This window comes from Centrocercus urophasianus, unplaced genomic scaffold (genome assembly GCF_019232065.1).
Source record: "Centrocercus urophasianus isolate 14NV4802_14NV808 unplaced genomic scaffold, USGS_Curo_1.0 seq_16, whole genome shotgun sequence".
Classification (NCBI taxonomy): Eukaryota; Metazoa; Chordata; class Aves; order Galliformes; family Phasianidae; genus Centrocercus; species Centrocercus urophasianus.
The window spans coordinates 5,702,310-5,714,883 of record NW_024884711.1 but is presented as its reverse complement, the minus strand read 5'-3'; the positions used below and the strand labels follow the sequence as shown (position 1 = coordinate 5,714,883).

Sequence of the window (12,574 nt, the reverse complement as noted above, 5' to 3'; positions counted from 1 at the left end):
ACAGGGCGTTATTTTCTGTTCATGCTATTACTGTTATGTTTACAAACAGGAGCTTTAATTCTAACGCAAGCTTTGATTAAACAAATTAGTGGTGCTTAAAAATACATAAAAACTATTCAAAAGTGGAATTAAGGGCAATATCTCTGAACTACAGCCACATATTAACAAATAGAGCACAGCAAAAAACAAGACCCCAAAAAATATGACCAAAGGAATGACGTCTTTAGAAAGGTTTAACACAGCAGTTGCCAAAATCTGGGGAAAACCTGCACTACAGCTACAAATTTCTGTAAGTTATTCAGTTATTACCTGTGTTGTTTCCATATTTGCAACATAATCAAAAGTGAAGATCTTCGGCTCAGGCTTCGAATGCAGACGGATGGTGTTTGATGAAAGAACAGATAAACACAAGCCTTGATCTCCATCAGTTAATGCAGTTCCCTCTGAAGGGGGACGTACTCTTACGTAAACCTTGATAGCATCCCCTTCAACGCTGAATGAATATTTATGCATTAGATTTCTTTGAAATACATCTATCAGCTGTTTGTTAGACTTACACTGCAAAAATCAGATTAAGCATATGAAATCATACAAACATATTTCCTCAAATTACAGACCTTGTAGCTGTACACGTGAGTTCATTATAAGACACAGTATAAAAGCTTACAATGTGGCAGATTAAAAAAGAACAAAAAGCTGGTGGAATTTGTTGTTCACATTTCACAGTGAATTTGAAGTACAAAGAGAGGGGAGGAAGAGAGAGCAGACAGGCCACTGCGGTTATAATGGGGCTTCAGTAATTTCTAAGGCTGTAGGTTTCAAGTATCCTCTTTATTACAGGAACTTAAGAGAAAGATTTAACAAGTGGAACACAAAATGCTATATTGCAGCAAGAAATCTTGCATTTTCTTTGCTTTTCACAGGAAGTGAAAAAATAATCAATTCTCAATCGATGAATCTGATCAAGGACAGCACTCCTAAAATCAAAAGTTCCCTGACCCATTTCACCACATTAATCAGTGGATACAACAGTTTGTTCTTTGTTGAACAGTTTGTTCAAAACTCAGCTTGAATGCTTTAAAGTAATGCCTCCTATTTTGTTATTTTGGCACATGACATCTGATGCAGATGTTGGCAGTATGGCAGAGGCTGAACCTTCCCACCAATATCCTGTTGCATTTTGTTGCTGTGTGACAGAAGGACATGGAGGCGCAGTCTGACAGAATGGCATCTGACACAGAAGTGCAGATGAGGTGAAGGGGTGTCAATAAATTCCTCCATGTGGAAAAAATTGCCCCAGTTGACATTTGGTGAGGCAGCGGGTGGTGTGGTTCAGCAGTGGCAATAGCAGGTCACCTCCTCTGCTGCAGACTTCTATGAGTGCAGTACACAGGTTCGTTTGTTGCTGGTGAGAATGCATAAATAAAAATAATGACTGTGTTGAAAACCAGCATTTTGTAGCTGAGAATTTACTCCATCAAACAGTTATTGCACTCTTCGTAGACGTCGCAGTTTCCATGAAAATAAGAGGCATTACTTTTGGAGCAACCAAACTCCAACTGTGTATGAATTATATTAATGCTTTATCACATTCTAGTATAAATATCAATAAAAATATTTATACCAACTGAATTCTTAAATAATTTAATTCCTCCATGAAACGACAGCAAGCTTGTATTTACTTTATTCTTTCACATCAATCAGTTAGAGCAAGATAGTATTATAACTGGCATTGGTTTTTACTTTTGGCAATACAAGAGAAAGGAAAAGAACAATTTTAGAAGTATACTTCATGAGTGAAATGTGAGTTGGGGAGCAACAAATGAAAAGGCTAAAAGGGGAAGAAGCAGCAGCTGAGAAAGGGAAGACCTGAAACTGGATTTGAGACATCTCACTAACTTGCTAAATATTTTGTCAGTATGTAATATTTTGAGTTGGGGCAATCGTGTATATTTGGAGGGCTTTATGTGTCTTTCTTTTAGCTTGGGACTCGCTCATAGAAGCCAGCCTACACCAAAGAATTATGACAACATTCTAAGAAATCCGATGCCTCAAAACAGCGCTTGGATGAAGAGATTTTATTTTTAAATCACAAAGGAAGTTGAGAGAGATAGGCAGTCCTGTGTGGGAAAAACACTGGGTGAAAAACTTCACATTATTTTGTACAATTACACTATTTGCACTTTTTCCTACAGGAAAGTTTTGCATACAGGAAGCAGCCAATACTTTACCTAGGTGAGTTCAGCAAAGACACTGCAGGATCACGTAAATCTACGAAAAGGTGAAAAAAATACACAGAAAATAGTCAAGATAAAAATAAAAATAAAAAAATAAAAATCAAAATAAAAAAACTAACGTTTAAGAACAACAGTCCCGTCCCGTCCCACCGCCACGCACCGCAGCCCGCTCAGTGCGGCGGCCCCAGTCCCTGCAGAGTCCCCATGTAGTGACAGCGGCACTGATGTACTCCCCCACCCCTCTCACCGCGCACCCCCAGCCTTCTCACCGCGCACTCCGATCGCCCCCTCGTCCCCTCACCTCTCGTGCCGGGAGCCATAATCCACGCCGGCCCTACGGCCCCCCACCCGCCCACAGTTCCTCCAAAATGGCGGCGTGTTTGAATTTGGCGCTAAGAGCCGAAAGCGGCACAACCCCGCCCCCAACATGAGGCCAAGAAGGGCGCGGCCATTTCATTGCACAATTCTTGCCCCTAGTCTGGCTTCTCTCTTCCTATTGGCTGGAAGCATGCCTGCCCTCGTCACGTGATGAGGATATCAGCAGCAAGGCGGAAGCAGGAATCGTTCTGGCTGTCCCGCTCAGGCTGCCGTCCTTCGCTACCGGAAGCGGGCAGCTGGCCGCTTGTGGCTGAGCTGGGGGCAGCGGCCATGAGCAAAAGGAACCAGGTCTCCTACGTGCGGCCGGCCGAGCCCGCTTTCCTCAGCCGCTTTAAGCGGCAGGTCGGGTATCGGGAGGGGCCCACGGTGGAAACCAAGGTAACGGCCTTCCTGAGGAGAGGTCCTTGCTCGGCAGCGTGTCCCTCCTCGGCCCCGCGCACCGCTGCCCTGCTTCCCTTCCCCTCAGGGGGGGTAGGAAGGGGACGAAACCCGCTGGGAGGCGGGGGATGAGCCTTGGAAGGGCTGGGGTGCTGGTAGCTGCCCGCTTGCTGTGGGCTGGGGCTGCCTAGGGGACTTGTTCTTCTGGCGAAGATGAAAATAAAAAAACACTGCCCCATCTCATTGTCATTTAGTAATTGCAGCCCTGGTGCCCTGTCACAGAGCAGTTGTTTCACCTCTTGGCATCCCCAGAGGGATGGAGAAATGCTCCAAGTTTAACTGTTCTAATAGGGCCGGGGTTAGGGGGAAGAAATGTTTTAAGAGTGTAATAAAAATTATATATGCCAAGGGTTAAAATGGTCTTAATGCCTGATCAGCTGACACATATGCTAGAGTAGAGGCCATAGGGTCTGTGTGTGCTTTCTGTTTTCTTTCTGTGGGACACTGTCTCCATGACAGAGTTGAGTGTTGTCCAAAGAGTTGCAATGAGTCCTATGAGCCTGTTTTAGTGGCCAAATATGAGCAAATCTTAAAATATATATATATATCTTAAAAATCTTTATATATATATATATGTGTGTGTGTGTGTGTGTATGTTTGTCCCTGTTGTACTGGGAATGCATGCCATGGGCTGCAGTAATGCAGACTGTCCCGTCCCTGGAGGTGTTCAAGGCCAGGTTGGATGGGCCCTGGGCAGCCTGGTCTAGTATTAAATGGGGAGGTTGGTGGCCCTGCATGTGGCAGGGGGGTTGGAGATTCATGATTCTTGAGGTCCCTTCCAACCCTGGCCATTCTGTGATTCTGTGACTTTTGCTGAAGGATGCAACAGTAGATGTGTGTCATTCAGGTAAAGTGCACTGGGAGAGCCTGGTGCTGTGGGCTGTGCCATGGCTCCTCACCAACATTGCTGCAGAAGTGAAACCAAAACTACTGCCTGCTGTTGTACCAATTGATCAGAATTGCTTTTGTTTCTTCTAGAGAGAGCAGCTTCCACTTGCGGACAGTGATTCTGATAATGGCAGTGATAATGAAGATGAGCAGCCTCAAGTGGTAACGCTGAAAAAAGGGGACTTGACTGCTGAAGAAGCAATGAAAATTAAACAGCAAATCAAAGAGGCCTTGAAGTCAAGTGAACAAGGTGAATTTAAAACTACTAATTTTTTGCTTTGTATAGCCAAAGCAAGAGAGTCATAAAAGGGAGCTTGATGATCCTTGCTTGTTTTCTATCATTTAATATTACCTTTGATTCCCAATCTGAAGTAACGTCCAAGATGTCTGTCTCTGTACTGTTGAAGTTCTGTTTTTCTTGATAGTGCATCATTCTACTTCTAAAGCACCACTTTAATTTATTATTAATAATAATTGGGGGGTAGGCAAATGGAGTGTCATTAGCCTGCTGTATCTTCTTGACATCGCCTGTGATAACTTCTGAACTCATTAATCAGTTAATTAACTCTGTTTGATGGTGGGGATATTAAAGGTAATCTTAGGAGTTTGTAAAATAGTATATACCTAGAAGGAGGAAACTGAAATTAGTGCCTCAGAGAAGAGAATGACAGGTTTGTAAACTCAGTTCCCTGATGACTTAACTGACTGCTCCACATCACTACTTCATTGAAATCATCCTCAGTATGCATTGTGACTTGCACAACTAGTAGTCAGGGCACATGGAAGACAAGTAGGAGTGCTGTGGTTTGACTTGAGATGTGAAAGAGAGGAGATGAACAGAAGGTTTTCAAGAATATAGGGAGTGACATGAAAGGGAGCCATGATCTCCAAAGCAGATTTGCGATCTAGAATCAAACTGCAATAAATCAGACTTCATTATTTCTGCTGTTCTTTATGCATCTTCTACACCATTATGTATTTATGTGAATACAGAAAAATATTTCAACTACCCTTCCAGTTATTTTGCTTTGAAAATTTAGACTATTTCACTGAAAACAAAACCACCCAGATAAAGTTTTGCTTTTACATTGCTTAAAAGCCAGTAAAATAAAAAATCTGGTCTTTGTTTCATTGCTTACCTCTTCTGGAAATAATAAACTATCTAGAACCTGGGAAGAGGGGACAGTATGTTCAATAACTGATGCAAGAAAATACTGTCTACAGCTAGTATGGCAAAGCTTTGTCTTAGGTGGATGACAGACCAGTGAGAAGAGTGAAATGCAGCATTTCAACTAAAAATGAAGGCCTTGTTTTTCGATGGGGAATTGATGATTTCATTGTATTGTTCAATCTCTTTGGAAAATCTGTTTACAGCTTTACATTCTTAATAGAGTGAGTGGAAAAACTCTTGCTAATGTTGTTATGGCAGTTAATTGGTGTTGCAGTTCATATAGCTGTTGCATGATTTCTTTTCAGAAGTTTGAGTGGAAAAACTCTTGCTAATGTTGTTATGGCAGTTAATTGGTGTTGCAGTTCGTATAGCTGTTGCATGATTTCTTTTCAAAAGTTGTACTGTCATCCTAGTGCTGCTAGAAATTTCAACCGACTGGAAAGAAATGGCATTCTTTTGGAGTGTTGGTTTCTTTTTCATGTAAGCAAGTTGATTCTCGAACAGTCACAGTAGGAGGAAAAATGATTTTGTAAAGCTAGGCAAAAAGTACTAGTTGTCCATGAGAATCTATTGAGGTGGAGTCCATGCTGTGAAAGAGTTCAGAAACAGCCGATATACTAAGATGAATACCCAGTGTGAAAACAAAAGTGTATTTGAACAGTCACTGAATGTCTCTGGTGGAAAAAGGCATTCCTAAGACACAATATAAATCTGTGTAGTAAGGATAGTAGTGTTGAGTCCTTTCAGGACTTTATGACCTCTGCTTTTGCTCCTTCATTCACCGAGAGATAACATGCACTTGAGGGAAAAAATCTGCAGTGGCAGGTAGCAGGACTTTTAAAATGCTGTAGGGTGGGTAGTGCTGCCCTTTGTTCTGCACGATAGTGCTACTGTTTGCTCATCTGCCTTTGCTGTTACTCTGAGGTCTTGCTTTTGCTTCTTGTTCTTATGGGAATACCCAGGTTAAATGTGTTCGTATGTATGTGCCTCTGCTATATGGAGGACTGAGTGTGAAACTGTCAGTGAAGATCTGGTGCTGCAAGTTGCTGAAGGCTTCTTCTTTGTCCATCTTTGCCATGTCAGTAGGGAGATTTAAATTTAAATTTAAAGGTTTCATTTCAGCTTTATAGTCTGAGGCAGGTATTCAGGCAGCTTGTTGCTTCCAGTTTAATAAAGAGAATTCTGAATAATGCGTTAGTTTCAGTTCTTTTTTGGTAATTGTCACTTGTATAAATTGGGGGTATAATGAAGGCTTGACATTGCATGATTCAATTAAATTTCACATTTCTTTTATCTCAGCGTAGAAAGTGAAATGAATGTAACAGATACCACACCATAATGTGTAGCCCCAAATTACTCAGCAGTGAAATTATGCAAAAACTGAAAGAGTAGCAGGGAAACACATTTCAGAACTGATAGTTTTTCCTCCCACCATGTTGACATCAATGCCAAAGTGCCTCGGTAGGTCATAAGTAATAGACTGCTGACTATCCATTGTGAATAAAAACTGTCAGCTTTTCAAAAAAATTGCAAGTATTTTGTTTTGAGGTTTTGCCCTCTCCTCTTTTATAAATCTGAGGGATTGCCTTCATTTGAAAGTTCTTGCATTCAGGCTTTGGCTTAGAATATTACTCTAGGAGTTTTTGTTTTTCATTTGCATCCTTTCTGCTTCATTTTGTTCTACAATCAGGTTGACATGGAGTCACTTTTTGTGTGTGTGTGTTAAATCTTAGACACCAAATTCTTCTGGCTTGTGCTTTCTTTAAAAGATGAACGACACTTTTGCATTAATTTGGCAAAAACAAGCAAGTTGATCAGTAAGTTGATCCTAGCTGCACTAAGCTGCCTCCTGAGGCAAAGCACAATTTTTTGGCTTTTGCAAATTCAGTCATAGAGCACATTTTTAGTTTTAAGGCTTAAACTTTGCTGTATGAGGAAAAAAGTTCTTCCATATTGAAATATTTTATGAGTGGAGGGCTAGCTTAGAAGCTTAGAAAGAAGGCCTCTGTTTAACATCAGTCATTTTGTTTAAAGTTTTTGTGCAGCATTTTATAAATGGTTACTAGCAGTTCATAGATAAAAATGGCCTTATGAGAAATTAAGTTTGCACGAAAGATAGTAATTAATGGTACATAAATACTTTCTCCCAGCTTTTTTTATACTCTCCAAAATTTTTCTATGGATTTTTTAGTTCATCTTGTCTCTGGGGTGCTCTGCAGGTGACCAAATTTGGCAGGTGTCCCTACTCTTCTGACATTATTCCTGTTGCATTCTACACATTAGGGCTAGGGGAGGAAAAGAGGAGAGGCAAAGAGATTACAGGCAATGCTGTCTTGAGTATCAGGCCCTTTAAGCTTTCACAGCCATTAAATCACATTTAGGGTTCGTGCTGCTCTTCGACGTGTAAACAGGAGGAATCTAAATCAGAGTTCATCTTACAATTCTTAAATAACAAAAGCATTCTCTATGGTTTTATTTTTCTCTCATAAACATATGAGTCTGAATATCTGAGAAAAGGCTGGTCATCTCATCTTCATGACAGCGGTATGTGGAGTTCCTTTAGTAAAAGCTCCCAATGCATAGAGGGGGGTGACTAGAAAGCACTAGAAAGAACAGTGGAAATTGTTGACCTGAACTTATAAACATAGAAACATAAAGAAATTCAGTAGGTTGCCATAAATTTTTTCCAACCCTTGTCATTGAATAGATGTGTGTCTTGAAATATTGTTCATACTGCTCCTCCTGTCCTTCCAATTTATTGGCATTTGTTTTCTCCTACAGCCTAATAAACCTATGTGGACAGAAGCTGACTGCTGAAAAGCTGTGCTGCTAGCTATGCAAATGACTGCTACATAAAAAATAAACAGAAGAGCAGTATTTCTTTTCAGATACTCTCTACTTCTCTACTCCTCTTGTAAGATATAAACTGTAATTAATAGGAGAAAGTTCTCTGAATTTGTGGCTTTGTACATTGATGTCATTGGTGAAGTGGGTTTTCAGCTCCATGTCTGAAAATGCCAGCATGAAGGTTTGTGACAGATGTAAAAGCAGCAGTGACTCAGCACGGTCACAACTGAACTACTAGTGGTACTTTTCTGCCTCTTTCCTTGTAAGAAGTGGATTTTATTATTTCTCCTGTTGTGCTTTTACATTGCTTGTCTTTTACTTTTTGTGTTTCAGTGGATTTATCAGAAATCCTGCTGTCTGTAATACTGTTACAGTCTTTTGTCAGGACTCCGTTTTAAGAAACTACCAACACTGAGATTGCTATTTTAACCTCTTCTTTGCATTGCTGAACACATCTCTATTTCTGAGGGTCATCACTATAAACAAAAAAGACAGCTGACATGTTGTAACAGTCTGGTAAAATCAGAAGGGATGAAGTGAAGTGAATCTGGGAAAGACAATCCTAACAAGTCAACACAGATCTCTTGAGCTGCTACCTCAGAGTCTTTCAAAACAGTATATTCTGTTCTTCTTACAGTTTGCTTAGGTAAGCCTGCGCCTGCTGTGTTTTGTCATCTGATTGATTCTTTGTCAAGCACTGCTGACACATCACAGCTCTCTGAAGTTGTCCTGGGCTTCCTGCTGAACGGAACGTCCTTGAGCACATACTGAAATTTTAACATTGTTTTACCAGGCCAAGAGTTAAAATAGAAGCAGTTATGTGGAAAAAAAATATGTATATACATTTTGAGTCTTGACTTCTTAGCCCAGCTTCTGAGAAAAGCGATATGTGGTGTGGTATGTTTTCACAATTAGTCATTTTTGTCTCCCAGAATTTATTGTTAGCATTTCATGAACTTACAAATCAAATGTACAACATGTAAATACTTAGCTTTCCATGCAGATATCACAGAGGATCAATTGACGAATAAGCTTATCATATGCACAGTTTATTTTTGTTGGTTATTATGTGTGAGCGTAATGCTTTTCTAATGTGCCAGTACTGAAATGTTGTCAAAAAACATAGCTAGCTGTTCTCTGCATAGTGGTGTTCTTTCACAAACTACTGGAAAAGTGTACTTAATGTAGGAGTCATTGACAGAATTGGTGCTCAGGTTTTTACAATAGGTTTCTTCTTTAAAAGGGTCTTCAGAATATAAGGGATTTGGTTTTTAACTATTTGCAGTACATGCAGAGAAGAAGAAACAGTTATTTCTTTCCAAGGCATGGCACATTAGAGTAAAAGAAAAGCTCTGTCCCTTACATGTGTTCTTTAAAGAGCTACTAAAATTTTAAAACAGGTACATTGCCATGGATTTTACAAACTGAGAACTGAGGATCATATAAAGTTGTCCCCTCCATTTTGGTACATGGATGAGGCTGGATTGTGTGGGAGAAGCTTTACTGCTCACAGTCATTGCAGTTAAAGCTCTGGTTAGTTTCTTACTCGGAACAACAGGAGGAGAACTGTCTTCAGGGGCTGGTTGTCATGGAACAGATCTGTGTGCCTCGAGGGCATTCACTGATGGAGACTGTGTAGTCAAAAAAAACTCTACATATTCATGTTTGTTTTATTCTAGCAGAGGTTTCACTAGTCTTGGTTTTGGGGAGAAGACAGTAGTGAAGTTCTGTATGGTTGTGTGAAGTTGAGTTCTCATTTTATTCCATTCATTATAGATGGTGAATCAGAATCTGCTGATGGAAAAATTATGTTCAGAAAGCCAGCCAAACGTTCATCAGAGAAGGTTTTGGACTTCAATGTAAGTTCAAGTAAGAAGATGAAAAAGAAAACTGACAGAGAAGCAACTACTTCTCAAAGTACAGCCAAGCAAGTGAAAAACAGCAGTCTTCTCTCATTTGATGATGAGGAAAATGATGATTAGGAGCTGTATATGTTTAGTTATCCTTTTTGGGATTAGAAGAAGAGTGTGGATTTTCTTAGAAATTTAAACATGATATTTGAATCTTTTCTTACTTTGTTATCGTTCATCTAGAGAAACATGGCATGAGCAAAACTGAGCTCAGACTTCTCAGTTCAGATGGAACTGCAGGAATAGTATCTCACATCTGTATTTTTAAAAAAGAGTTTAAACAAATGTGTCAAAGCTATTTGAGATGAGTAGCTAAATGAATAGCAAAATATACCTGTATATATCCAGCTTAAATGTATTTTTAGTCAGTTCATTTTAAAATGTCCTTCATTAGTAGAATTTTGTTTCCCCTCTATCAGTTGGGCTTAATTGGGAGTTGTGTACTTTTTTTACTTATTATTGTCTTAACATTCAAAAGAGAGAGACTTCATTGCTGTGGAACAGAAATTGATGTATTTTGCCTCGTATGTTAACAAAAGCTTGCACTAAATTTTGCACGTATGGTTTGTCAGATAAACTCTTTGTGAGCTCTCTTGCAGTAAGCAAGCCTGCAGTTTCTAAAATCATGTAGTCTTAATGCTGTCTGCACTGAATGCAGTCCAAGAGGCATCAAATTAATTTGAATTAATTGTGCTGGCAAGATATGAAAAATTGTGATTGTATCAACTAGTGCAAAAGAAAGATGCCTAAACCCTTTGAAATCATACACTTTGGTTACTATTCTGATGTGTGAAGGTGGTGTGTTTTTTTGGAAGTACAGTCTATTTAGCTACATATGTATTTGTAATTTTGGGGGACATCAGTTTGTTCTTGAAAAGCATTTCATCTTTAATCTGTGGAAAAAGTATTTTAATTTTGTTTGAATAGGAAATTGTAAACAGAAAAGCTAAGTCAAGAAATGCTATGGCTGTTTTAAAATGTTTCAACTGACCGTGTATGGTGCACTGAAAATGACCATTCCTGTACTATTTATGTTATGGGATGTACCAGAATTAAATAACTGCTGATGGGATTGGGAAGCACCAGGAGGTAGAAACAAGACTGATTGGTCTGAAATGTCTTGAATACATTGTGTGTTATGTAGCCATATGTAAGGAAGACTGAGACTGCTGCGAAATTACAGGGTATGAAGCAATGAAACCGGTTCTTGTGCTGCATGACAGGTCATTTGAAGTTATTTGGGCTGTAAAGCTTCATTGAGGAGCAGATTTGAAGTTGCTGTGTGAAACAGCTGTTTTGAGTTTGTTAATTTGGTATTAAACAATAAATTATGTTTTCTGAAAGTGGTCCAAGGATATTTAAATTAAAAATGCACTGAATTTTTGGAGTCATCCAATAGTGAAGTCTTTTGTAATTGCTGCCTGTCTTCATATATCACAACCTCTTACAGCATAAGATCAGATGCGAGCCTGCCTGCCACTTCACACTTATTGTGAGTTTGCTTGATTTTGAAAATGAATAAGTATGTTGTCCTTCCAGAAGATTAAAATTAGAACTAGAACTGGATGTTAAGGTATTGACGTGGCTTGGGTCTGATATTACAGCTGCCAGAGATGTGCCATGTAACATCCTGAAGATTCCCATGAGGACATTTTGCATATAATGAAGAAAAATACAGGAAGAAGGAATAGAGAATCAGAGGTTCCCAGAGATTAATCTTTTCATTAACTTTGTATGTTTAACATCTGTTTGAATCAATTTAAAATACACACACACACATATATATATAACCATGAGATTGGTATTACAGTATTCTGAAGGAATATTTGGGCATGTTTAAATGACTGAGTAAATATTCTGACTTGCTGAGACTCATGAAGGGATGAATTAACCGATTAATGCTTGCTTAAACATTTCCAGTTCTGGTCATCAGCACAAAGCCACACTTGCTTACATCTTTCTTGCAGAGCCTGAAAGCTTTTTGCTTTTGCTGCAAGGCAGTTCAGGAGACGTGGTTATCAAGAGAAAAATGCCTGCCATAGATCAGAGGAATTTACATTTACCTTAAAATCTGGGAGAGCCTCCCAAATGCGGAGCCAATTTGGCACACTCAGAAAGAGATTGAGGTCTTGTTTGAATCCTGTCAGCATTTAAACAAAAGTTATTAATGAAAGACTTGTTAGATTCAAATCCAGTAAAAAGAGAATTACTTTAAAATTCTGGGTACAGTACTTTTGCTTAATCATGCTCCTAGCCCTGCAACTTCATGACAGGTGTCTGGAATGCAAATAAATTAATTGGGTTTGCTTGGAAATAATATAATGAAAAGCATGTTCATCAGGCAGCGCAGCAGGGTAAGGAAAGGTGGATACAGAAACACAGGTTTTTTACTTTATTATGACTGTGATTTGTGGTGCTCAGACCAGGGGACCTTTGTATTTCACTCCCAGTTCACCTAGCAATAACTAATTGGATGTATTTTATTAAGAGGTGTGAGTGATGCACAAAAGCATTTTAGTCAAGTAGTCATGTGAAAATGCTGTGTTTTTATGTGACACATCAAGAAAATTACACACGCCATCAGCACCCCACAGAACCTGTGACTAAAGAGAACAATTACTTGTTCATTTATGAAATAAATGTGAAACTGTCTTAAGCAATCACCTGCCTTAAGCAATGGGTCATGGAAAAAAATAATTGTGGGA

General features: G+C 39.3%; 2 protein-coding genes across 2 annotated transcripts in view; one reads left to right on the top strand and one right to left on the bottom strand.

Moving 5' to 3' along the window:
• The window catches only part of KIF15 (kinesin family member 15), a 33,771-nt gene extending 31,157 nt beyond the window's left edge, over positions 1 to 2,614 (bottom strand). The window contains exons 1-3 of the mRNA XM_042817580.1: positions 2,539 to 2,614; positions 2,232 to 2,271; positions 310 to 493 (exon numbers count right to left, since the gene is read on the bottom strand). Of these exons, the coding sequence (XP_042673514.1) occupies positions 310 to 493; positions 2,232 to 2,271; positions 2,539 to 2,557 (243 nt within the window). The 5' untranslated portion in view covers positions 2,558 to 2,614. The remainder of the gene's footprint in view (positions 1 to 309; positions 494 to 2,231; positions 2,272 to 2,538) is intronic.
• Positions 2,615 to 2,780: 166 nt separating this feature from the next.
• Positions 2,781 to 11,212, top strand: KIAA1143 (KIAA1143 ortholog). Its single transcript, XM_042817500.1, has 3 exons — positions 2,781 to 2,993; positions 4,032 to 4,191; positions 9,736 to 11,212. Exons 1-3 carry the CDS (start codon positions 2,886 to 2,888, stop codon positions 9,939 to 9,941), a joined length of 474 nt encoding a protein of 157 aa, XP_042673434.1. The 5' UTR covers positions 2,781 to 2,885; the 3' UTR covers positions 9,942 to 11,212.
• Positions 11,213 to 12,574: the final 1,362 nt, after the last annotated feature.

What these genes read in the sequence shown, in the direction of transcription:
- KIAA1143 (XM_042817500.1), top strand. Translation starts at nt 2,886, where the DNA reads ATGAGCAAAAGGAACCAGGTCTCCTACGTGCGGCCGGCCGAGCCCGCT. An exon ending in GGCCCACGGTGGAAACCAAG is followed by an intron (nt 2,994 to 4,031) that starts GTAACGGCCTTC and finishes TGTTTCTTCTAG; the next exon opens with AGAGAGCAGCTTCCACTTGC. An exon ending in CTTGAAGTCAAGTGAACAAG is followed by an intron (nt 4,192 to 9,735) that starts GTGAATTTAAAA and finishes CATTCATTATAG; the next exon opens with ATGGTGAATCAGAATCTGCT.